General features: G+C 48.0%; 1 protein-coding gene across 1 annotated transcript in view; it reads left to right on the forward strand.

Annotated features, from left to right (window-relative positions):
- Positions 1–23000, forward strand: part of GALNT17 (polypeptide N-acetylgalactosaminyltransferase 17) — a 431611-nt gene extending 408611 nt beyond the window's left edge. The window contains exons 9-11 of the mRNA XM_065892271.1: positions 5398–5493; positions 21910–22077; positions 22872–23000. Of these exons, the coding sequence (XP_065748343.1) occupies positions 5398–5493; positions 21910–22077; positions 22872–23000 (393 nt within the window). The remainder of the gene's footprint in view (positions 1–5397; positions 5494–21909; positions 22078–22871) is intronic.
- Positions 23001–24229: the final 1229 nt, after the last annotated feature.

Below are 24229 nucleotides of genomic sequence, written 5' to 3' on the forward strand. Positions count from 1 at the left end.
GAAGCCTTTTGTTTTTGCAAATTTTCCTATCTTTTTAAAGTAATAAATTCAACACATACATTACATAGAAAACAAAAAGATAAAACTTACGTCAAATCCCAATTCCCGGGATTTCCCCCATGGCGCAGTGGTTAAGAATCCGCCTGCCAATGCAGGGGACACGGGTTCAAGCCCTGGTGTGGGAAGATCCCACATGCCATGGAGCAACTAAGCCTGTGCGCCACAACTATTGACCCTGCACTCTAGAGCCCACGAACCACAACTGCTGAGCCCGTGCGCCACAACTACTGAAGCCTGCGTGCCTAGAGCCCATGCTCCGCAACAAGAGAAGCCACCGCAATGAGAAGTCTGCACACAGCAACGAAGACCCAAGGCAGCCAAAAGTAAATAAATAAATAAATTATTTTTTAAAAAATCTCAATTCCCAGCTATGATCGATGTTAACATGTTAGGCTATCGGTTTCTCTTACTCCTCTGCTTGCTGAGCTCACCATATACTGAAATCTATTTCAGGTGGACTCTAGTATTAAATGGAAGAAACCAAACTGAATCAAATTCAGTTTGGTAACAAAATCCAGCATTATTTAGACAACTCTGTTTTTAACACTCCTGTGGGTTATTTTTACCACACCCAGACCCCAGAGCAGTGGGAAAAAGAGGAAGGCAGAGTGAATATCACACTATATGAGTACTTTCTAGCCTTTGTTCTTCATGTACAATTCTGTTTGGGAGTTTTTCCCCAGGCCAGTGAGTATTTCTGGTTTTAATGCTCCTTGCTCTTTCTTCATGTTTTGGCTAGCTTGTTTGGGGGCTTTTAAAAAGCTTTCTCATCATGTGCACTGTGTATGCCCTGTTCTTATAATTGCATTTTGGTATCCTCTAATTTTTTTTTTTAATTAATCTCTGAGCCTCCAAAATGAAGGGTCAAGTGGTATGTAATACAAGAACTTTTACCGACCTCTTCATCGGTTGATGTTAATTTTCAGTCTTTTGTTAATATTATGTGGAATGTTAAAACTCAAACATTAGGGCTTCCCTGGTGGCGCAGTGGTTGAGAGTCTGCCTGCCGATGCAGGGGTCACGGGTTCGTGCCCCGGTCCAGGAGGATCCCACATGCCGCGGAGCGGCTGGGCCCGTGAGCCATGGCTGCTGAGCCTGCGCGTCTGGAGCCTGGGCTCCGCAACGGGAGAGGCCACAACAGTGAGAGGCCCATGTACAGAAAAAAAAAAAAAAAAAAAAACTCAAACATTATTATACTTATTTGCACTTTATACCTTCTTGAACAATAACTTTTTAGTCAAATGCAGTTCGGTGACAGAATTTACCATTATTCAGACAATTGTATTTTAATGCTCATTGCTACTAGTTCTTTTTGCCACACCAGACCCCAGCACAGAGGCAAAGGGAGACAGACACCTCTGAGCAGGTGTCAGCCCCAGGTGTTTCTGACTCACCCTACAAGCAGTGTTGGGGCCCACACCCACTTAGATAATAAGTCATTCTTCCTTGAGTTGTAAATTTTTATTCTGCTCTATTAGCTGGGATGTCTTAAATTAATTTTTAAAGAAAGGTATGCAGGGAGGGATAAAGTAGGAGTTGGGGATTTGCAGATACTAACTACTACATATAGAGTAAACAACAAGGTCCTACTGTATAACACAGAGAACTATATTCAATGTCTTGTAATAAACTATAAAGGGAAAGAATATGAAAAAGAATATATATATATATAGAAGATATACACAGACACACACACATATATAACTGAATCACTTTGCTGTACACCAGAAACTAACACAACATTGTAAATTAACTATACTTCAATAAAAAGACAAAAATTTTAAAATATATGCAAATACTTTATGTCCTGACTCTTACATGTGTAAGATATTGCCTTTCCAATGCAAAAGCACTTCAGTGTGTACAGAAACATTAGCCACCAACTCTTCTGTTCAAAATTCTGTGCTAGGCTCATACTAAAAAAAGCCTTTGCTCCCTAGTTCACTTTTCCTCATCTTTTTTTTTTCTTTTAGCATTATTTATATGAAATATGACACACATACAATATGCATAAACCAAACGTGCAACATAATAACATAAAGCAAAAATCCATGTAGCCGTCCCCCGGGCGAAAAACAGAACATTGCCGGCATCTCTTCCACTGAATCCTCTTTAACATTTAGCTCAGGAGTCATCTCCCCTTAGTCTCTGAAGCCCTCAGATGGGGTGAAGGCAGGCTCCTTGCTGCCCTGGCATAATTCAGTCATTGTACTAGCTCTTCCTGTGTCTGTCTCTCTCTCCAGACCATGCTTCAGAGCAGGGACTCTTTTTTTTTTTTTTATCTTTGTGCTCGTTACACTTAGCACAGTACCAGGCCCTCAATAAAGATTTATTAAGTTACTGAATGAGAGATGTGCTTGCATAAACATGAGAAACACAACTTAAAAGCCTGGCTTTCTGAAATCATTATATGGAACACATATGCCACAAAAACATTAATATCCTTAATATGTAAAGAGCTCTTACAAATCTATAATGAAACCACTTGAGATCCCAATGGGAAAATACATAGGTAATTCTCAAAAAGGGAATAATTACTAAACATGAAGCATTCCAATTTACTATTTAGTAGAACTTTATAAAAACAGGATATAGGGCTTCCCTGGTGGCGCAGTGGTTGAGAGTCCGCCTGCCGATGCAGGGGACACGGGTTCGTGCCCCGGTCCGGGAGGATCCCACATGCCGCGGAGCGGCTGGGCCCGTGAGCCATGGCCGCTGAGCCTGCGCGTCCGGAGCCTGTGCTCCGCAATGGGAGAGGCCACAACAGTGAGAGGCCCGCGTACCGCAAAAAAAAAAAAAAAAAAAAAATTAAAAAAAAAAAAAAAAAAAAACAGGATATATTTTGTCTGCTCTCAAACAGTAAGATTTTTTACTAATTTTTATCACCTCTAATTTTTATTTTACACTTAGTTTAAATGCTTTGTTAGACTTCAGTAGACATTTTTACCATATTGCTCTTATGTATACATAAAAAGAAAAATAAAACCAAAATACATTGGTAAAGGTATTTCTAAAATTTCATCACTTTCAAAAATCTAACTCTTCTGAATTACTTTTTGACTCAGAAGCTGTCTGGGCTTTTCCATGTAATTAATCTTTGCACCATCGAAAGCACTGGCAACAAGCATTTCCTTAAAGCATCTATAAAAGAACTAAAGTCATAGTGCTGTTCTCCTAAGCTAGCTTTGCAATTCTTTAAAGATAGCTCTCTTTGGACCAACTTTGGGAATGTTGTTTAATAGGTCTGATTCATCACTTCTCTCTACATCCCTCTTTATGGACTTTTGGAACCTTGGGTTTAAAAAGAATGCCTCAGGGCTACCCTGGTGGCACAGTGGTTGAGAGACCGCCTGCCGATGCAGGGGACGCAGGTTCGTGCCCCGGTCCGGGAGGATCCCACATGCTGCGGAGCAGCTGGGCCCGTGAGCCATGGCCGCTGAGCCTGCGCGTCCGGAGCCTGTGCTCCGGGACGGGAGAGGCCACAACAATGAGAGGCCCGCGTACCGCAAAAATAAATAAATAAATAAATAAATAAATAAATAAAAAGAATGCTACAGGGAAGGAAGGAAGGAGGGGAGAAAGAAAGAAAGGAAGGAAGGTAGGAAGAAAGAAAGAAGGAAAGAGAAAGAAAGAGAGAGAGAAAGAAAGAAAGAAAAAGAGAATCTATCCTAGGTATTTCAAACATGGGATTTTATATAAGGAATTGGTTTCCAAGAGAAAAGGGGTGATAGATATCAGAAGCTGCTTTTCCTCTGGCTTGAAACTTGTAGCTTACAAAAAAAAAAAGAACTCTCCCCCACTGATTTTTTTTTCCCAAGCTGATGTTGTTTTTCTTTCTCTCTGTCCCGCTTTGAGATATAATTGACATATAACATTGTATAAGTTTAAGCTGTACAACTTGTTGATTTGATGCACTTATATATTGCAAAACGATGACCACCATAGCATTAGCTAACATGCCACATAATTACCATTTCTTTTTTGTGGTGAGAACATTTAAGATCTGCTCACTTAGCAACTGTCAAGTATTTTGCTATCAATATTGTCAGTTATAATTACCATGCTGTACATAGATGCCCAGAACTTACTCATCTTATAACTAGAAGTTTGTACACTTTGATCAACACAATACTTTTAAATGGTGAAACTCAGGACTGGTTAAGTATTTACATACCTTCTGGATAGGAATATCAATTAGTCCGAAGCTTCCAGAAAGCAGTTGGGCAGCATGTTTTAAGAACATTAAGGTCTCCACACCCTTTGATACCGTGGTCTCAGTTCTAGGAGTCTATTCTTAAGGAAACCTGAAGCGTGAACAAAGCTTTATGCTTTGTTGCTTATTACAGCCAAAACGGAACAAAATTAAATTGTCCGAAATTGGGGGAAAATTTGAGTAAGAGGATTGTGAACCGTTGTTACTTTCCTCTGTATTTTCCAAAACATCTCAACGAGATGGTGTTACTTTTTAAATCTTTTTTAAAAAGTTATTAAAAGTCTGCTCAGTTGTCTGAACGCAGACACAACTTGGGTGCGCAAAAGCAGATTGCCCTGTGCCTCTCTTCTTGATTTATCCCTGGTTAGTTTGGTTTCCATGGAGAATATAATCTGGAGGGGGCTCAGATGTATGGGGTAGACCAACGATGTTGCCATTTTCCCACTGGTTGAGATTTCAGGTGGTGGGTGGGATGGACACCAATATAGAATCACAGTGGGCCTGGAGATCCAAAGTAGGTAAGTTCTTACATCCAAGTTAGGTAAGAACTTACAGGTAAGTTCTTAGGTAAGTTTTTTCCTCCGCAGATTCATTCCAAACACTTAGAATGGTACCTGGTCCAGTGTATGCATTCAGTAAATATTTTTTGAATATATGAATGAATGTTGCCTGAGCTTTTCCTGATGGCGAGATTTTTTTTTTTCTCTTTTGATTACTATTTTTCATGCCTCTATGCCAGTAATGACCTGAAAAGCTGACCCATGGTTCCCAGGGTTGTGGAAACCAGTGCTGGTACCGGGGTCCACTTGGATAACCGATGTGTAGTCAATGTTCCTATGTCCAAAGGTTCTCTGAGATCTTCCTCTGTGCTGGGGATGGGGGAGCTATGTGCTTGTGTGTGGGTCACAGGCAGAGGGCCAGTACCCACACCACCCACTGGAGGACTTTGTTGCTAAAGTGACCACCTCACAGACTGAAGCTTCTGTCCTTACTTGGGGGCGGGGGTGTGGGTCTCATGGCCTTTGCATCAAGAATTCAGAACCAGGCCACAGTGGAGCAGTGGATGGGGAGTAGTAGCTCCACCAGACGAGCTCTGACGGGTCATGTTTTGCCTCTTCCTGTAGCTTCGCAACAGCAAGGCAAAAGACGTCTGCTTGGACCAGGGGCCGCTGGAGAACCACACAGCAATACTGTACCCGTGCCATGGCTGGGGACCCCAGGTAGGAGCCCGTCTCTGATCAGGAAGGGAGTAAGTTCACCGGACCTACAGGGGATTTGAAGGACTTCTGGGAACTTCTGTCCTCTATTTTGGTAATTGTTACCTGTTCTGAGCAACCGAGAGGCTTTCTGGTGGTTTCTCTATAGAGACCAGGGAAAAGATTCACAAGTGGTAGCATCAACACAGATATTAAGAGGATCAATGGGCACATTTCCTACTGAAAGGAGACTGCATACAATTTGTGTCATTTGCTAATGGGCAAATGGATGCCACGTGTACATATGTTTAATTATAACCAAATATGCCTGTTTACAACTTCAAAGAGTTAGCAGCTTCTCTCATGAGAATCTGATTGATATCTCTGTTCTGAAAGGCCATCGCCAGTTTGGTGGTAAGCATGGCCTGGTCTGTAAGTGCTGGTACAAGTGCCAAGCACTGACTGAGAAGGAGAAATGTGCTTGCAGTAATATTTCAAAGAACACACGTGTCTTCTGGTCTCCCAGGAGATAGCAAAGATAACCAAAAAGGGCAAAACAATCAACCAACAGAGTAAAAATAGAGCCTGGTAAATGAGTTTCCTTTAACAGCTTTGTGCTAGCCCTCAGTGTGTGTGTGTGTGTGTGTGTGTGTGTGTGTGTGTGTGTGCGCGCGTATATGGGTGTGTGCACCAAGAGCTTAGCAGAAATCCTCTAGAACCGGGAGAAAATATATCCAAAAATGTCATTAGACTTGACATGCATCAAAGTTTGAACCAATTTTATGTCAACCGATAGTAATAAAAGGCAAGCTACAAACTGGGAAAACATATTCAATCCCATAGGAGCACAAGATGGTTGGCTCTAAGCCAGACTCACAATCTCTGTTTGTTCATCTATAAAAGGAAGACAGTGGACAGAATGCCCCGTAAGCTCCCTTCATCTCTCTCATGTTTTATGGACACACAACTTACGTGCCAAGTTCACGTTCATCAGTCATACACACAGACTCCCGCGTGCATTTATGGCTCGTGGTTCTCTCTGCTCAGAGCACTTTTGCTTTCCCATTAAGCCAGCATCTGGAAAGAGAAGAGCTGTATTTCCTTTCCTATCACCGCAGGTAGTTCTCATAATCCAGACCCTCCGCTCCCTTCAGTGTGTGATGTGTCCTCTGAAAGTGGACAAGTAACGCCAGGCTGAATTTGCTCCTTTTCTCCTTGCAGTCACTCTAGGAGGCAAGCAGGCAGCATGGGGAAACTGAGGCACAGAGGAGCAAGTGCCTGTGAACAGGTTCTTTCGGGTTGTGCTGGAGCAGGCTCTCCAGCACAGCCCAAGCATTTTAAGTTCAAATCCAGTCCATTTAATTGCAGAAAATTTCCTGAGCCCTACCACTGCCTAAAAGTGCCCGCAGGGAGTAGAAGAACGACCAGGAAGCCTAGACCTGCTTCCTTCCATGGAGAAACAGAGCTTTAACATCAAAGGCAAGATGCACTGAAGAGCCCGGTGTCTTCATCCATTCATTTCTTCCTTCCCTCAACAGATGGGTCTTGAGCACCTACTGCAGACACTTGTGATGACGTATTTGGCAGTTGATAAGATACAGCCCCTGCTCTCAAGCGGTTTAGACTAGAGGAGGAAAGACCAGGAAACCTACAGCATAGAAGATGTGAGAAGAGCGAGATAGTCGGGGATGCTGGGTGCTAAGAGGCAGAGGTGGCCCAGTTTGGCCAGGGCGTAGAATACAAGAGGGAAAGCCGTGCTGAGATGAGGCAGAAGAGAGATGGAGAGGCGGCTCTCCAAGACCTCATAAGACATGTTCCAAGGCACTGGGTCTCACACGTCAGCAGAATCATCTGAAAGGCTTATGACAGCACCAGCTCCTGGGCCCCAACCTCAGAGTTTCTGAGTCGGCGGGGAGTGGGGGGCGCTGAGATATTGCATTTCTAACAAGTTCCCAGTGATGCGAGGATGCTTTCCTGGAGAGTTTGAGACTTGACCCTGAGGGCACTGGGGAGCCCTTGAAGGTTCGTCTGCTGCTGCGGTGGGGGGCAGTGTGGTAATGATATGTTTATTTATTTAATTATTTATTTTTGCGGTACGTGGGCCTCTCACTGTTGTGGCCTCTCCCGTTGCGGAGCACAGGTTCCGGACGTGCAGGCTCAGCGGCCATGGCTCATGGGCCCAGCCGCTCCGCGGCATGTGGGATCTTCCCGGACCGGGGCACGAACCCGTGTCCCCTGCATCGGCAGGCGGACTCTCAACCACTGCGCCACCAGGGAAGCCCTAATGATATGTTGAGATCAGGCACAGCCAGTCCTGGAGGAGTTCAGAGAGGGATGGGCGCTCTGGAGCCATCCTGACCTTCAGTCCCTACTGACTCTCCAGTTCTTCCCTCCCAGGGTCTGGAGGAGTAAAGTACCCTAAAAGTCTTGGTGGCCGGGGAAATGGAGGTGGGGAGTTGTGGCCTGAAGGAGATGGTTGTGTCAGCCATTTAAGAGGCTGCGTCTTGGGAGAGGTCAGATGACAAGCCAGTTATCCACCCCCACTAGTCTCGGGCGGGATGGCTGGGAGAGGAGATGGTGACGTGGTGGTACTGGGCCAGGAGGGCAGTTGGAGCCTGGACACTGAGCCTTGGAGATGCCCACTTCTGGGCCACCATGCTGTACGTGAGCATCATTTTGGGAAATGCCAGGAGTAGCTTTTAGAACGCTGAACTCCCAGGTTTCCTCGTCCGACCTTCTGAGGAGGTCCCATTTGAACTGATTGCTTATTAACTGTGAGGTAGCAGACACTCTCACGTGCAGGGATTTGCGTAGTCAAAAACCAGCCCATGAAGCCAACTTCTGTGAATGAGAAAAGGAGTAAAGATGGTCCAATAAATGTCTCCCAGACACCTGAGGGCTTCCTCCTATGGCTCGAAGCAGTGCCTTTTTACCTGGGTGTTTCAGGGGAAGGTTTTCTAAGCCACTCAGGAAGTTTTGGGCTGAACCTGAGGGCCAGGACATGAAGGCTGCTGCATCTGCCTTTCGTAGCCCTGCGGCCACCTCCTCCCAGGGCCCCCTGCCCTCCCCATGTACCCTGACTGCTCAGAACCCCGGTCTGACACCCTTGTGATGCCCACATCTCCAAACGGTCTGGGGCAGTTCCCTGAGAACTTGACCTTCCAACCCCTTCTGTCCAGAGCCTTTACTTCACAACCCAGTACAGGGGGCTTTGTTGGGAAATATCTAGAATTCATCGTTCACCCATTCCACCTGCATGCAGAACTTTTCCAAATGAATTCTCCTTCCATTTAGTTGATGATGGAATGGCAAACCAGATCAGGCTGGTCTTTGCTCCCCCGCCCCCCAACTCTGCGATGAATTCCTGTAAGTGGGGACCATGGTCGTTTTCCAGCAGCTGATTTTTTGAAAGTAGACCTAATGTTTCATTTTGGTTTTTTTCTCTTCCACCACATGTTCTGAATTAGAGTGAATCCTTGGTACTGCTCTCCAGCTGCCAGGCTGCCCTTCCTCACGCTCACCAAGGTTTCCTCCCCCTCCTGCCCAAACCCGCTCCCCCTAGGCTAGGAGTGTTGCCCCACCAGTCACGTGCCTTGGCATCTTTTTAAACCACTTCATAAAGTGCTGTTGGGCAAACAAACTGAATCAAAGCTCCCGTAACAAGGCAACTCCCAGAAGAAGGAATTGGTGTTCCACAGACATGGTTAGTTTAATTAATGGACTCTATGTTGTAATTTATTATCAAACAGCAATTAAACAGAGATAAAATAGGCGCTGAGGAGGGTAATTTCCTGCCTTGCAACATGTGTTTGTCAACAAGATGGAAACGGTTCCCAGCCACTCAGAGAGCCTGCTCCATCACGAGCGAGTGACCAGCCTTGCTCTTGTCTGGTTACTAGTTTGCATTAGACAAACAGCCATTTCTTTCCTGAGCCAGTGTTTTATTTAAATTTCTTCTTCTTTAAACTGGCTGTCTTTTTATCTTACAATTATTTTAAAATAAATTTTATATCACAAGCATAAAAGAAACAGATGTCAAGGGCACAGTGTCGGCCTTCGGTGTTGGCTTGAACCCATTCAGAGAGGTAGGTCTTGTCTTGGGAGGCCCAGGGCTCTCCCACACACTCCCAGCTTTTGCCATCCTGGGCCCAGGTCCCTGTGGGTCCCTTCAGTGCAGCAGCTAAGGTCTCCCTGCAGGGATATCGGCCGTGGGATTGCCCTCCTCTGCCAGTCCCTTCCTGTTCTCTCTCCCAGCCCACCTGGTCAACCTGTCAACCTTCCCCATTCTGATTTCCCTTGAGGGCGGAGGTCAAGAAGGGAGAACAAGGTAGGCAGGGCTGGGCCCAGGGCATCATTCTTTCATTTCGTGGTGCTCTCAAGTCCCTGTGACCGAGCTGCTGCCCGAGGTCCCAGTGATGCAGCTTCATGGGCCGGTGCCGTGGCTGGATTGAGACAGGGAACAAAAGGCTGACAATAAACCCATTTCTGGTTTGGGTAACGTTTATCCTATCAGGTAAGTAGTGACTCCCCCAGCCGCTTTGAAAGTTGAGATTCAGGTAATGCCAGGCCACTTTCCAAACCATCCTGTGACTCCTGGTCTTGGATGCTGGGCTGTACATTCGTGGGAGGGGACGTGTCTCACATTCTTGAGCCCCCAGACGTTCTCTAGCTCCCAGCAAGGCATGGAAGAAAGACTTGAAGCATGCGTAGGGGCGACACATCCAACCTGAGGACCAGCTTCACTGGTCAAGGGGACCACCCATACAGCATCACCGATTCCAGTGTGGGCTCCTCCCTCCCGAGCTGTGGACTGACCACAGCTTCCAGCAGCCCCACCATGGACAGAGCATGACCAGCAAGCATTCCAGTGCAGTGGCCCTGGGGACTCCACGGAGCGCTCTTTGAAAGAGCTACAAGCTGTAAAGGATGTTCTTAAGACGAGGTGTGCACCTTGGAGAGGAATTGAGAGAAGTCAGGCTTTGTTCCAAGGAACTCTCCTGTCCAGTGGGTTCCTGGGAGGGTATCACAGGTCTCCCCTGTTTGTCCTCCGGTCAGTACGTTTAGTCTTCCTCTCCCCTCTTTTCTGAGAAGCTCACATTCCCTCCCTCAGTTAATTCATCAACAGAATGACAGATGAGAATTCTTTTACCCCATAATTAAATGTAATCTCATCTTGGACTTATTCCTTGATGGCTTCATCGTTTAAGCAATCCATCATCCAAACACCTTGTCACAATGATGCATTTTGCCAATAAGGCACTAGTGCCCCACGGAGTGACAGAGCTTAGCCTGTGGGGGGCACTCGGAAAATGCAGAAGTTAATGACATCCAGCAGCCTTGGCTTCCAGGTGAAGTCATGTAAGTGGTGGGCTCAGGGGACGGAGCCACGGAGAGCACATAGGGGTTAGCACCCAGGGCAAGATGGCTCTGCCCCAGCAAACAGGCCCGTGATTCTGGGAGCAAGCCTCCCACATTCGGTAAGAAGGAAACCCGGTAATCCCTCGATTCCTGGAAACCACCACGAGGTCAAAGCAGAGCCACCTTAGACACAGTGGGAAAACAGGGTTGGAGGAGCGAGGGCAGGTATTGTTTACGTTTGGGAAATCTACACACACAAAAAAGAGACAACGGAAAGCAGGAGAGACAGTACCGGTGCTGAAGCGTGACATCTCGGAGGTTCTGAGCTGCAATATTTCCGCTTCCCATCTTTCACGCAATATTTTGAAAAACCCTGCCCCGCATTCCGGTGCGACACTTATAAATCCGTTATGCTTCGCGGCAGATTCTCTTTTTCTGTTCCTCTGACTCATCTTCTCTCCAAACATTCAAAATGTTTCTGGTTTTATTATTTCAGGGCTGTTAGCTCCTTCATCCCAGGCTGTGCCATCATCTAGCCCGTGTGGGCATCCCTCACGCCCACGCTCTTCGCAGACCTCGAAGGAGAGCAGGGTTACTTGCTATCTGCTCCCTGAGACTTTCCCGAGACTTAGCAGAAGACCCAAGCCTCTTTCTCTGCCATCTGCTTTGCTTTGCTTTTCTATTTCCAGTCCTTGGTTCCCACTTTCTACTTATCCCTGAAAAGTAGATCTCACAGACCACATACAGGGAACAGGGATGCTTGATGTCCTAAATGGCATACAGAACTACAGACACATGTATTTGATTTTGCTTAAGGGGGACTCCAGGCTAAGGAGGAATTCCTGTACTTTTTCTCTCTCGCCAGGATGGGTTGATGAGCTAGTCTTTCCAGAAAATCGAAGTTACAATCATAAGTTGTTTTCCAGTGAAGATTCTTAGTTAAAATTTGACATTTCCTTGGAAATTATTGGGTGTTGTTTGTTTGTTTGGGCCACTCCGAGGGGCTTGTGGGGCTTGTGGGGTCTTAGTTCCCCAGCCAGGGATCGAGCCCAGGCCCTCGGCAGTGAGAACACGGAGTCCTAACCACTGGACCGCCAGGAAATTTCCATCTCCTTAGAAGCTGAGTTAATCTTCCTCCGGACACGAAAAGTGATGCAGGCAGGTTTTGTGTTGCTGTTAGGCTTGGAATAATGAAATCAGATGGAACACTAGGGTGGGGGCCCCATTAGCAACTGAGCCTTCCTACCTTGCCCAGAGCTACTAAATTCAAAGCGAGTCACTGCCAATCTTTTTCTTGTTCCCTAAAGGTGCGACAGCATTATGGTGAATTTGAAAAAGACAAATTTAAATCACCTATAATCCTACCACCCTCAAACAACCATTATCATTTCTGAGGCTTGCTTTCAGCCTTTTTTTTTTTTTTCAAAGAAATATGTTGCTTTCTTAGGTGGTTTTCATATCACCGCATTAATAAGGAAACAACATTGCTGCTTCTGAAGGACAAGGGGGAAGGTGAAACCACCTAGTAAAAAGGTCTTTGTGGCCTTAGCACCATGAGATGCAGAAGAGCAAATACAAAATGTTTGAACAGTCTTGTCCCCTGACCGTTCAGTTCAGAGTTTTGATTTCTCTTTGGAGCAGTGGTATCTGTTGAGTGATTATTTTCAAAGACACTGCTTGTTTGAAATGAAGAGGGTCTGAGAACATGGCCGATCAGAATTAAGGGTGGATCCTAATGTCGACTGAAAACAAAATGCACAACCTAAAAGTTGAGAGTTACGTTTTATTCGGCGGACATTCTTAGAACTTCGAGCCCGAGAGACAGCCTCTCAGATAAACGCTGAGAAAACTGTTCCAAAGAGGGGGGGGGGGAACCCAGGATATGTAGGAGTTTTTACAACAACCCCAGGTAGTCAGAAGAAAAGGTTACTGTAAATAAAAGAAAACTAGACTTCTCAAGTCACGGAACTTAGCCCTTTTCTATGTATGGGAAGATGCAAGAGTCTGGGCTCAGTGACACCATTCCTTTGATATGCACCTCTGCTATCTGGGGCCAGTATCCTGTGTTTTCTCATTCTGAGGCTGCGCCGTCTGGGGTGGCTGCAGTTTGATGACTGCTAGACGGCAGGTATTCTCTGTTTCCTTCCTGAGTTCCCTCAGGGCTCACCGTCCAGGTGGCTGTAATCGCTGAGGACTGCAACATCCTTTGTTTACTAATATGGCAGGCAATATTTTATTTCTCGCTAAAGAGTTTAGGGCTAGTGGAGTTTAGGCCATTGGTAGAGGATGGCGGGGCCTCTGGAGTCTGGGTTTCCATCAGACTAGGCGAAAGGAAGACCGAAGTGTGGGTGGCTGAAGGTTCTAGACTGTCCTCATTGTACCATCTGCCTGGCTCAGGAGCTAGGGTTGTCCAGAGTGCCAAGTATGAGACACTTTGCTGGAATTCCACCCACACGGTGGACCGCTGAGTTCTGTTGTGGGCCATGTGAGTTTGGGGGTGGGGCTTTGGGAATCCCAGCGTGGTGTCCTCCCCAGGTAGCTGAACATTCCAGCTCAGTGCTGAGGGCAGAGGCCGATGGGGCTCCAGGTACGTCCCAGGGGACAACGGGCCAGGGGTCCTAGGATAGACCCTAGTGTGGCTCCACGTTTAGTGGGTGATGGGGCCAGAGCACTGGACACCAGAAAGGTGGGTGTCACACCAACCAAGGAAGAGCAGAGCCAAACACGGCTGCCCAGAGGGCCAGTAGCCAGACTGCACTGCATGTTCAATGCAGTAACAAAAAAAACCGTGGGTAAGAGGAAGCCAGACTGGATTGGGAGCTGGGGAGAAAGGGAGGTGGAGACATGATGCAGAGAACTTTCCGGAAGCTCGGCTTTGAGGGAAGGTGAGAAGACAGATGAAATGGCTACGAGGGGCTGGCACTTGGAAGCGTGTTTCAAAGCAGAATAAGGGGAATAAAAGACTAAACAAAAAGAAACTAGCTATGTTTCTAAAACATTAGTGGAAGATCTAGAGAACAGTGAGAATTAATGCTCAGAAAGTAGATGTCTATCATCTGAATTTGAGTAAAACTATAATTTCCCCTGCATCGAATTATGGGATATTGGAGCAGAAATGTAGGCTTTTTTTTTTTTTCCTAAGAGGAATTTATGAATTCACCTCAACAGAGACATGGAAATCAACTGATCCACCAGCCCAGGTTTACCCTCCAAGACCTACAATTTCTAGCTCACCTAGCATAGCTTACAATGTTGAAGCCCCCAAATTCCAGGGAAGGGCATCCTTCCAGGGAGGTCCGGGGACGTGTTCTCTCCGTGGAACGTGAAGAGGCCGTGGCACGTGGTGGGCAACGTACAAATGTTTAATGTTGAATGAAGGACACACAAATGGCCGGTTAACTCCTGGGGCAGGGGGAAGGCGCCAGATGCTTTGGCCAAGCCTGTGTGGTGGCCCTGGGGTGAGCCCAGGGTGGCTTCAGGCTGGAACAAGCACCAGGATACGCTGGTGGGCTCAGCTGGGAGGGTGGAGATGGGCAGCATGAAAGGAACCACCATGCCAGTGGGAGTTTGGGCTTCTAGAATCGACGGAAAAAATGTAGTGTCTGCATTGGAAAAAAAAAAAGGGGGCGTGCCCTGACTTTTGTAGGGTCATTGTCATGGGTTAAATAACATCCTGCCAATGAACGAATGAACACCCCCAGAACAAGGCCCGGAGTATGATGGGTGTTCAGTGATGATGGAAACCTCATCCTAAATCTCTGGGGCTGGTTCCATATCAGAGCATCTTCACACCCGCTCTCACGTGTGGACGTCATAACCAGGCCCACGTCTAACTCCTCTGTTAAGGCTCTGGATTTTCGGGTGGTCCAGGCTGATCTAGGCTGGCTTCTAGCTGATGGTTTGCCTGGATTCATCAGGGAACATGCCAGGAGCAGAAAACAGGCTGAGCTCTTCTTCCCCCACTGCAGAGGCACTGCAGGAGGGGCAGGGTCCAAGAGAGAGGCCATGGGCGCTAACGCCCCAGGGCAGGCATCCGTGGATCACACAGTGGCTTTGGGGATGCTGAGTATCAAGAGTCCAATTCAAGGCCCAACCCTTTCAGGAATCTGGCCCATTCCAGGCAAGGGCATGTAGGATCTGGACCCAACCAGGGAAGGGAAGTGGGGGAGGGGAGGGGAAGGACAGGAGCAGAGCAGTAGGGGATGGGGGGTCAGGCGTCCAACCCAAGAAACGCACACACCCAGCCCAAGGGAGCTTGATGGACTGGGTAGCTGCCTGAGGGTCCTGGGCTGCCCAGCAGTATTGCCGAAGCCGTTGGGGCAGCCTCCCCTGGGCAAATGGTTCTGGAGACAGTGGGAAGCCTGGAGTGGCTGAGTGTCGGGAAGGAACTAGGGCTGGGAGATGCTGGCCCCGGGAGCCCACACGGGAGCCGAGAGGGAGGAAGAGGAACCTGTAGTGAAGCAGGAACAAGGCCCCAGTTCTCCACTGGTGTGTGAGGTCTGGGGAAAGAAGGGTAACAAACACATAGGGTTTACTATACACGGCATCCTCTTCTCACTAATTTGTTTGGTTCCATAACTACCCCATGAGATAAATCCTAAAATTAGCCCCATTCTGAAGATGAGGAAACAGACTTCCAGAAGACAAAGTAACTGGCCCAGGGTCCTAAAATTAGTTAGTGGCAGAGCTTGGATTTCTTAAACAGGCTCCAGAGTCTGAGTCCTTAAGCATATGATACGCTCTCTCCTTTGATGACACGGCACAAAGCCAGGCTGCTGTTTGAATTGGCAGAATGAGAAGGTGAGACAGATTTAACTAAGATCAGCTGAAAAGGGAAAAAAATGTTTACCAGCATTTCCATACCGTACCAGGATATAATCCTACCTTCCTAGTTCACAGATAGAGACAAGAAAGACACGCATCTGCTTACTGAAAAATAGCGTCTGTCTCATCGAAAAGCAGAGTCTTTGCTCCTCTGGCCCATTTAGCATTGAGGGTGAGGTTGGCAGGCATGCTTAGGAATTTGCTCCTGGTCCTTGGGAAGTAGGACAGGACTACACTGCTCACCCATCCCCTGTCCCACTTGCCTCTTCCGACCCTCGTCCTGGTGCTTCCCCACCCTCAGGACTCCTCTCCCAGAGGCCCCCAGCTCTCGCCACAAAGCTGTGTGGTCCAGACCCTGCCATTCCCGTACCTCCAGGGACACTGCCCCAATCCATCCACTCCTGGACCCGTCTGCAGGAAAATCAACCTAAGGTTTTATAGCACAAATATGTCTCCCCATTCATTCCAAGTAGCAAGTGCATTTTCTGGAAATACCGTGCTTGGATCCAGCATGGTGGGTCATAATGGTGGATGGGAGAAGATTGAGGAGAGAGGTCCTGGGGACCATTCCACCCCCCAGGAGCTGGCTCTCTCTGCAGGAACTGTATCTGGTTCCATAGCATGCCTTCCAGGCTCCCAGATAGATTTTTAAATCAACTTTATTGAAGTATAAGGTGGGTACGATAAACTGCATGTGTTTAAAGTGTACAATTTGAGGAGTTCTGGCGGGGGTACACACCTGTGGAACTCCCTGCTCAATCAAACTACAGAACATTTCCATTCCTGCCCACCCCCCGCACCCGAGAGATTCCTTCTGCTCCTTTGCTCCACCCCGGCTCCCAGGCAGCCACTATGCATCCACTCTGAGATATAGTTGGAAATATTTTTTTTCTGTATTCAGTTGGAGTTCTGGCATGCCCTGGACAGTGATGGAGAAAGTCTATTTGTTTTTTAAAATGTACACATGTACACGTAGTCACCAGAAACCACTCTTGTGGCTTCAGCCATGAAACAAACAAATAAATTCACCCCAAAGCAGTTTTGAATCAACAGAACCCATCTCTCTGTCTCCTGGCTAGAAGCTGGATAAACTGCATTTTTCATTTAGCAATGGTTTTCTACCCTCACTAGGCCTGATTTTAAAGCGATAAGAAAGACCCTTAATATGAAAGCCATTGCAAGCCATGTTTTTATTGACAGTCTGATAGATTTTGCTGTGTTCCAGAGTTATTCCACAATTATCTGGCTGGTTTTTGTTTACTTGGCTATAACGTGCATATTTGAGTTTTCCCTCAAGGCTGGTAAATGTGGGTTAATAGTTTTACATGCCCCTTAGATCATTTCTAATAGAAAATTCCTTTTCCTCCTAAATGAGAATTAACTGTATTTGAGCTCAGAGGGTTTTTTCCTAATGCATTCGGGTTGTGGATAATGACATTTATTTCTCAGGGGCCCAGCAGCCAAATCTGGAATAATCCCATTCAATTCAAAAGACGTTTATGGAGCTTTTTGCTCTTTGCGAGATACTTTTCTTGGTCCTTGTGCTATATATAACGATGGATAGGATGCTGCGATACTAAAACGACAATGACAAAAATCTGTAACCGGGAAACACATGTTAATATGACACAACTATGTAAGCTGAAATAGAGCACATGGTGGGGTGGCTTTGTGGAACGAAGCGAGATGGGGGAGGGGGAGGGGGGGGCTCTAATTTATTCAGGAAAGTCTGTTGGCTCTTTTTAAGAAACTGCAAGTCATCTGTCATTCTCTGCCGAGAATCAAAGAGTTCAAACAAAAGGTGAGTTGGGGACCTATAGTAGAAGATCATGGTTACAAGTTTATTCATAAATCCGTGGGCATTGGGAGCCATTGAAGGTTGAGGCAGGGAATGATAGAATCTGAATTTGCAACATTGGGAAGGCCACATGGAAATTGTGAAGGGCTGAAAGGGGGACCAGTTTACAAGCCTAGTGCAGCAGTTCAGTTCCCAGAAGAGTCTTAGCTGGGATGTTAGGAGGAAATAGATGAGAAATTGGCCCTTCTTATCTGTGCTTCTGAATCTGCAGATTGAACCAACGGAGAATCACGTAGTACATATTTCTTGAAAACAATCCATGTGTAAGTGGACCTGCCTTGTTCAAACCTGTGTTGTTCAAGGGTCAACCGTATAAACAAGAGAATTGACGTTCACATAAAAACTTATACAGGACTGTTCATAACAGCATAATTTATAATAACCCCAAAGTGGAAACAGTCCAAACGTCCATCCCCTGGTGAATGGGCACACAGCATGGTCCAGAGGAGATGGGACTCTTCCATGCCTTGAAGGGAGGCACCAGAGAATATGGATCCATGTCGTCCCAAAGACTGGAGAGGAGGTAACTGGGGGATGGAAGAATGAAAGGAGACGTTGTGGAATGGAGAGAATTGCGTTGAGCTCTAGGAGAGTTGAAGCCAGAAAGTTCTAGAAGGAGCCCAGTAACTAACATTTCCAGGCAGGGAAACAGCTGAAGCAAAGCCCTGGAGGCAGGAAAGCAAGTTGGACATGCAGAGGATGGGAAGTGGAGGTCCTTACAGAAGGAGTACTAGGGAGTGGGGTGTGGTGGGGCTGGACTAGATGGGCTCTCAATCCAGGACTGGGGAAACTGGGGGACCTGGTAGATGTCAGGTCTCAGCACTCACCACCTTTCCCCTGACCCTGGCCCCTTGGCCAGGCCAGCAGAGCCCATGCATGTGGCCTCCTTGTACGGGTTCCTGGTGTGAGAAACCACCTTCCCCCAGAAAAGAAATCCCGCAGGGCCCTCCTCACCTGGGGCTGGATATGTGGCCTTTTGCAGGTCCCGGAAGTCTGGGTCTTACTGTGTTCATGTCCTAAAAGACTTCAGAAGGGAGAGCTTCTAACTCCCAGTGCCACTTAGCTTCGCTCTTTAAACATCTGGGTCACAGGTACGCTCAGTTAATTAATGTTCTTTAGCACTGCTCACGTGCCTGCTGGGTAATAGATTGATTCATAATTTCAATAAGCAGCTGTGTATATCTTTCCCCTGAACATAAAGGCAGCTTGCTGTCATTCATCACTTTGCATTTGATGAATTTAAACACATTCAGAGAGACATTGTTGAAGGAGGGATGGGGCAGGGCTTCTGATTTTTTTTTTTTTTTACCATTTTGCCTCTAACAGTTATTCTGATTTGGAACTAATTTGGGTTTAAAACACATGTTAACCACATCTCTCTCTCAAGGGCATTTAATAAACTCCTGTCACTTGTTCCTGAGGGGATCAGGCAGGCTCCCTTTGGGGATCAGAACAGAGGGTTTCTGACAGCTTTCACCAGAAGAGAGAGCCCCTGCGGAGCATCTTATCCCCTGATGCGGCACTTGTGTCCCGGGGCGGAGCTACTTTTCTGCTCCATTCCTGGCAAGAAATGCCCAGGCTTTCAGGAACCCAGGATATCTGAGACGAGGTCCCTCTGCTGCTCAGCTGCTGGGCCAAGGCTTCGAACCATCGAATCTCTGGGGACCCAAGGATCAAAGCCAGGACCCGGCCAGGTGACCAGATGTCTTCATGCCTGTTTCCTCTTCTTTGAAATGGGAAGGTTAATAGCACCTACCTCACAGGTTATTGTAGACATTACATCATTTATTCTCTGTACCATGCTTAGAAATGGGGCAGAGTATGCCTCCAATAGGTGCTGGCTGGTAATATTATTTTGTAATGGATTAGGCATCGTTGTATGTTAATAATGATCATCACTCCTGCCCCAGCCGCCTCATAGGATCATGAGAATCAACGTGAAGAGATTATGCTTGCCTCTCGCCAACCTGCCCTGGAATCATCTCAGTGGGAATACAGCCCCATCCTTGTATTCTCAGTGCCTGTCCCCAGCCTGGGCACAGAGAGGACTCTTCAAAACATGTTTGTGGAGTTTAAAGGAATAGCTGTGGCTGCATTTTGTAAATGATGATGTTGATCACATTTGTAATGTGCTCGTTCACAAACATGTTCGGAGCCCTTGGTCTGTGATTGTATTCTAGGAAGAATGAAATAAATTGGACACGATCCCTGCCCCAAAGGAGTGTGAAAGACAGGTGAACGTATTTGTTCAAAAGTTGGAATACAGGGCTTTAAACAACATGGGCAGTCAGGAGAGGCCAAGGCGCCAAACTAGTATGGACTCACAACTAGTTGTGAGAAGGAGTGTCAGGCAATGTCATCTGTGTATCAGATAGCTTTTGCTGCGTAACAACGACCCCAAAACTTAGTGGCATAAAACAATATGTATTTATTTATTTATTTATTATTGTTTACAAGTCTATGGGTCATCTGGATGGTTCTGTGATCTGGACCAGGCTCAGATGATTTGGGTTGGACTCATTCACGCATCTCCCATCAGCCAGCAGCTCGGCTGAGGGCCGCCTGATCTACGATGACCTCATCCGCTTGTCTCGTGGTTGACTGGCTGGTTGTTTGGACCACGTGGCTATCATCCTTTAGGAGGCCATCCTGGCCTTACTGCCACGGTGGCAGTAGGGTTCCAGGAGGGTGGATATAGGCAGCAACGGTCGCATCCCCCTTTCTGCTACATTCTGTGGGCCAAAGCAAGTCACAAAGCCAACCAGTATTCAAGGATGAGGAAACAGACTCCACTTCCTAATAGAAATTACAGCCAAGTCATATTGCCCAGGGCGCATAGAAAGATGTGGCCGTTTTGGGAATCTACCCAATGCTACCTAGCATTTGTTGCAGTACACGGAGCAAGTACCAGGACGGGGTTGCACATTTAGGGTGTTTCTGCCTTTTCATCATTAGAAATAACATTGCAATAAATACCCTGTACATAAACTTTTTTCTTCCAGTTATATTGATATAATTGACACGCGGCACTCTATAAGTTTAAGGTGTACAGCGTAATGATTTGACTTCCATACGTCATGAAATGATAATCACAGTAAGTTTATCCATCTCTCCTGGATACAAAGTTAAACAGAAAGAAATTCTTTTTCTTGTGATGAGAACTCTTAGGATTTACTGTCTTTAACTTTCTTATATAACATACACCAGTGTTAATTATATTTACCATGCTGTACATTACATCCCTAGTACTTATTTATAAGTGGAAGTGTGTACCTTTTAGCTGCCCTCATCCAATTCCTCCTCCTCCCCACCCCTCTACATAAACTGTTGTTCACAGTTGTAATTATTTTCTTGGGATAGATTTTTTTTTTTTCATTTTTCTTTTCTTTGGCCGCACCTCATGGCTTACGAAGGGATCTTAGTTCCTCCACCAGGGACTGAACCTGCACCCTTGGCAGTGAAAGTGTGGAGTCCTAACCACAGGACCACCAGGGAATTCCCAAGATTTTTTTTTTTTTTTTTTTTTTTTTTTTCTGCGGTGCGCGAGCCTCTCACTGTTGTGGCCTCTCCCGTTGCGGAGCACAGGCTCCGGATGTGCAGGCTCAGCGGCCATGGCTCACGGGCCCAGCCGCTCCGCGGCATGTGGGATCTTCCCGGACCAGGGCACGAACCCGCGTCCCCTGCATTGGCAGGCGGACTCCCAACCACTGCGCCAAGATTTTTTAAAGTAGATTTATTGGGTCAAAGGAAAGAAACATTTTAAAAGCACACTGCTTATATTTTGCAATTCCTTTTTGAAAGGTTGTAGTAATTTACCCTCTCTCCAGCCCATGTTAGGCTCACCTTGACAAAACACAAATAATCTCTTTTTTTTAAAACGTGGTGTCTCATTGTTTTGATTTATTTTAATACCTAGGAGGTTGAATGCTTTTTCATATGCCTGTTGCTTCTTCGGTGAACTGACTCTTTGAGCCCTTTTGCAGCAGGGTAGATTTAATTAATCCCAGTTTACAAATGAGGAGGAAATGGACGCTCAGAGAGGTTAGTTGACTTGTTCAAGGTGGCCCAGCCAGCTGGAAGCAGAGCCAAGCTTTAGAAATCGGATGTCCCGCATTTTCACTTATTCCTGCTCCCTGCGTTGTTGAACAGAAGGCCAGACTCCTGAAACGTTGACCGAGGACACGCTTAGAAGGAAATCAGGGAGTGGCCCAGGGAATCTGTATCCAGGCTTAGCAAGCTGTGGGCTTCCTGGACGGGGTGCCCCTGTGAGTTGGGTGTGTGTGTGACAGGCCTGTGAAGGTGGCCGGGACTGCAGCATGGACAAAGTCCTGGGTGACCCATGTGTCCCTCGTGGTCTCACCTCTACCTCCCGTGGCCCTGCCGCTCTGCTCTCTCCCCAGCTGGCCCGCTACACCAAGGAGGGCTTCCTGCACCTGGGAGCCCTGGGGACCACCACGCTCCTCCCTGACACCCGCTGCCTGGTGGACAACTCCAAGAGTCGTCTGCCCCAGCTCCTGGACTGCGACAAGGTCAAGAGCAGCCTATACAAGCGCTGGAACTTCATCCAGGTAAGTGCTCCACAGACAGGCCTGGCAGCCCAGAGCACATGAGGATGCCGCGAGCGCCCCCGGGAAGGGCAGCCAGCAAAGTGCAACCCAAGGTCTCCCGGCTTAAGGCTAGGCACATGGACTGCTGCACAGGTTCAGGTGGAATCACTGGGGCCTTTCCCTGTGAGACAGGATCCCTGCAGCAGCGCTAGGCTGGGCTCTGATACATCTCGAGAGGGAGTTCAGGGTGACTTCTCTGGAATCTTCTAAATGCCAGAGGGATGGAGAAAGTCAGATTGAGACTATCCAGGGCAGTCCCGCATCCTGACACCGTCCCCTACCAGTGCTTTCACCTGGTTCAGCCACTCAGACTTGGTGAAGCTTATTTATTTTCTGACTTTAGGGTTTCCAGAGAAGGTCCAAAGGCCCAACGATCCCTCCCCCCTGTGCACAGAATTTTGGTGGGATTGTTCCCCAAGAGGGGCCATGTGCCGGGCACTGTGGTGGTTAAGTCTCTCTCTCTCTCTCTCTCTCTCTCTCTCTCCCCCTCCTTCTCCGTGTCCCTCCCTCCCCCTCTCCCTGTCTCTGTATCTCTGTCTCTCCCTGTCTCTTTATATCTGTCTCTATCTCTCTGTTTCTCATTCTCTATATCTTTCTCTGTCTGTCTCTGTCTATCTCTCTGTCTCTCCATCCTTGTCTCTGTCTCTCTCTGTCTCTTTGTTCCTGTCTCTCTGTTCCCGTCTCTGTCTCTGTCTTTCCGTCTCCACCTCTCTGTCTGTCTGTCTCTTCTCCCTCTCACCCCAACGTGCGCCCAGAATGGCGCCGTCATGAACAAGGGCACAGGGCGCTGCCTGGAGGTGGAGAACCGAGGCCTGGCTGGCATCGACCTCATCCTCCGCGGCTGCACGGGACAGAGGTGGACGATTAAGAACTTCATCAAGTAGTGGAAGGAGCTGGGGCCCTCGGAGCCTGGCCCTCGGGACAGGGTCTGCGTCCTCTGGACCAGCCACGCTGGGAGAGAAAGAGCAAGGAGTCGGCAGGTGCTCAATGGGCCTCCCGGGGCTTCTCCAGGGCAGCCTGGGGCCCAGATGGAGACACTGCCTCTCCACCAGGCACCCAGCTGCCCGAGGCTCATGCACCCTGGCAGAGCTCCCTGACCCTTCTCTGGGAGCACAGGAGCCGCGTATTCTGCAGCCTGGATACGGACCTGGTGCCGAGGAGTGACACATCACATCTCCTCCTGTCCTTCTTCCCATCCACTTGCAGGACTGGGACAGGCGGGGGCCCCTCCTTTTTCTCAGCTCTCGTAGCAGCAGCAGCAGCTTCTGAATTCCACCTGAGCCCTCAACGAAGTGCCTCTGAGGAGGCAGCGAGGCCCTGAGACCCAGTGTCCCCCGGGTTGCTTCTGCCCAGACACCTGTTCACAGCCCAAGATCGCCAGCCCCCAAACCTTTCCAGCAGGTGGCCTTGGACTTTTCTGGACTCCACCCCCGAGATGACCTGGAAGGAGCTGATGCTTCCACGGTCACCTGGGCACTAGGATCCTATGTGCCTGGACCAGCTCTTCCATGTATGTTGTCAGCAGGGAGGCAGAGAGCACATGCGGTGGTCTCAGCTGTGAGGGCCCCCAGGCTGGAGCCGGGCCCATTCTGCTCTGCCTGCCCAGGGGCCGGGGAGCCCGGACTCACAGTGGCTACCGCAGCGGGGGCAGCAATCAGCCCCCATCTGGAGCTTAAGGACTGACGTCAGCACAGCATAGGGGGCCAGGACCCTGGAGGATGCTCTCGTGTCTCCCTGTGCTCGGCCAGCTGACTGGGAAGAAGGCAGTCGAGTCCCCTCTGAAGAGTAATATTCTTTCTGATTGCCCTCTGGTTAGGGTGCACTTATAAATCAGAGTTAATATATGGACGAGTGTGCATGCGTATGAGGGTGTGTGCCTGGTGGGGCGAGTGTGCTGCTGCCCGTGCGTGCGTGCATGGCGCGTGTGTCTGGGCGTGTGCGTCTGAGTGCACGGTAGGGCAGACGTAGAGGTGTGGCCTTGGACTTGTCGCATTACTGCCAGCCCAGATCAGGTCAAGGATGCTGAGAAGCTTGCGGGGGGCGGGCTGGCCAGTAGGATGTGACAGGGCTGGCGCCCCAGATGGAAGGCTGTCCTTCTGCCAGTTCCCATCTG

The sequence above is a fragment of the Phocoena phocoena genome, chromosome 15 (genome assembly GCF_963924675.1).
Source record: "Phocoena phocoena chromosome 15, mPhoPho1.1, whole genome shotgun sequence".
NCBI classification, from domain to species: domain Eukaryota; kingdom Metazoa; phylum Chordata; class Mammalia; order Artiodactyla; family Phocoenidae; genus Phocoena; species Phocoena phocoena.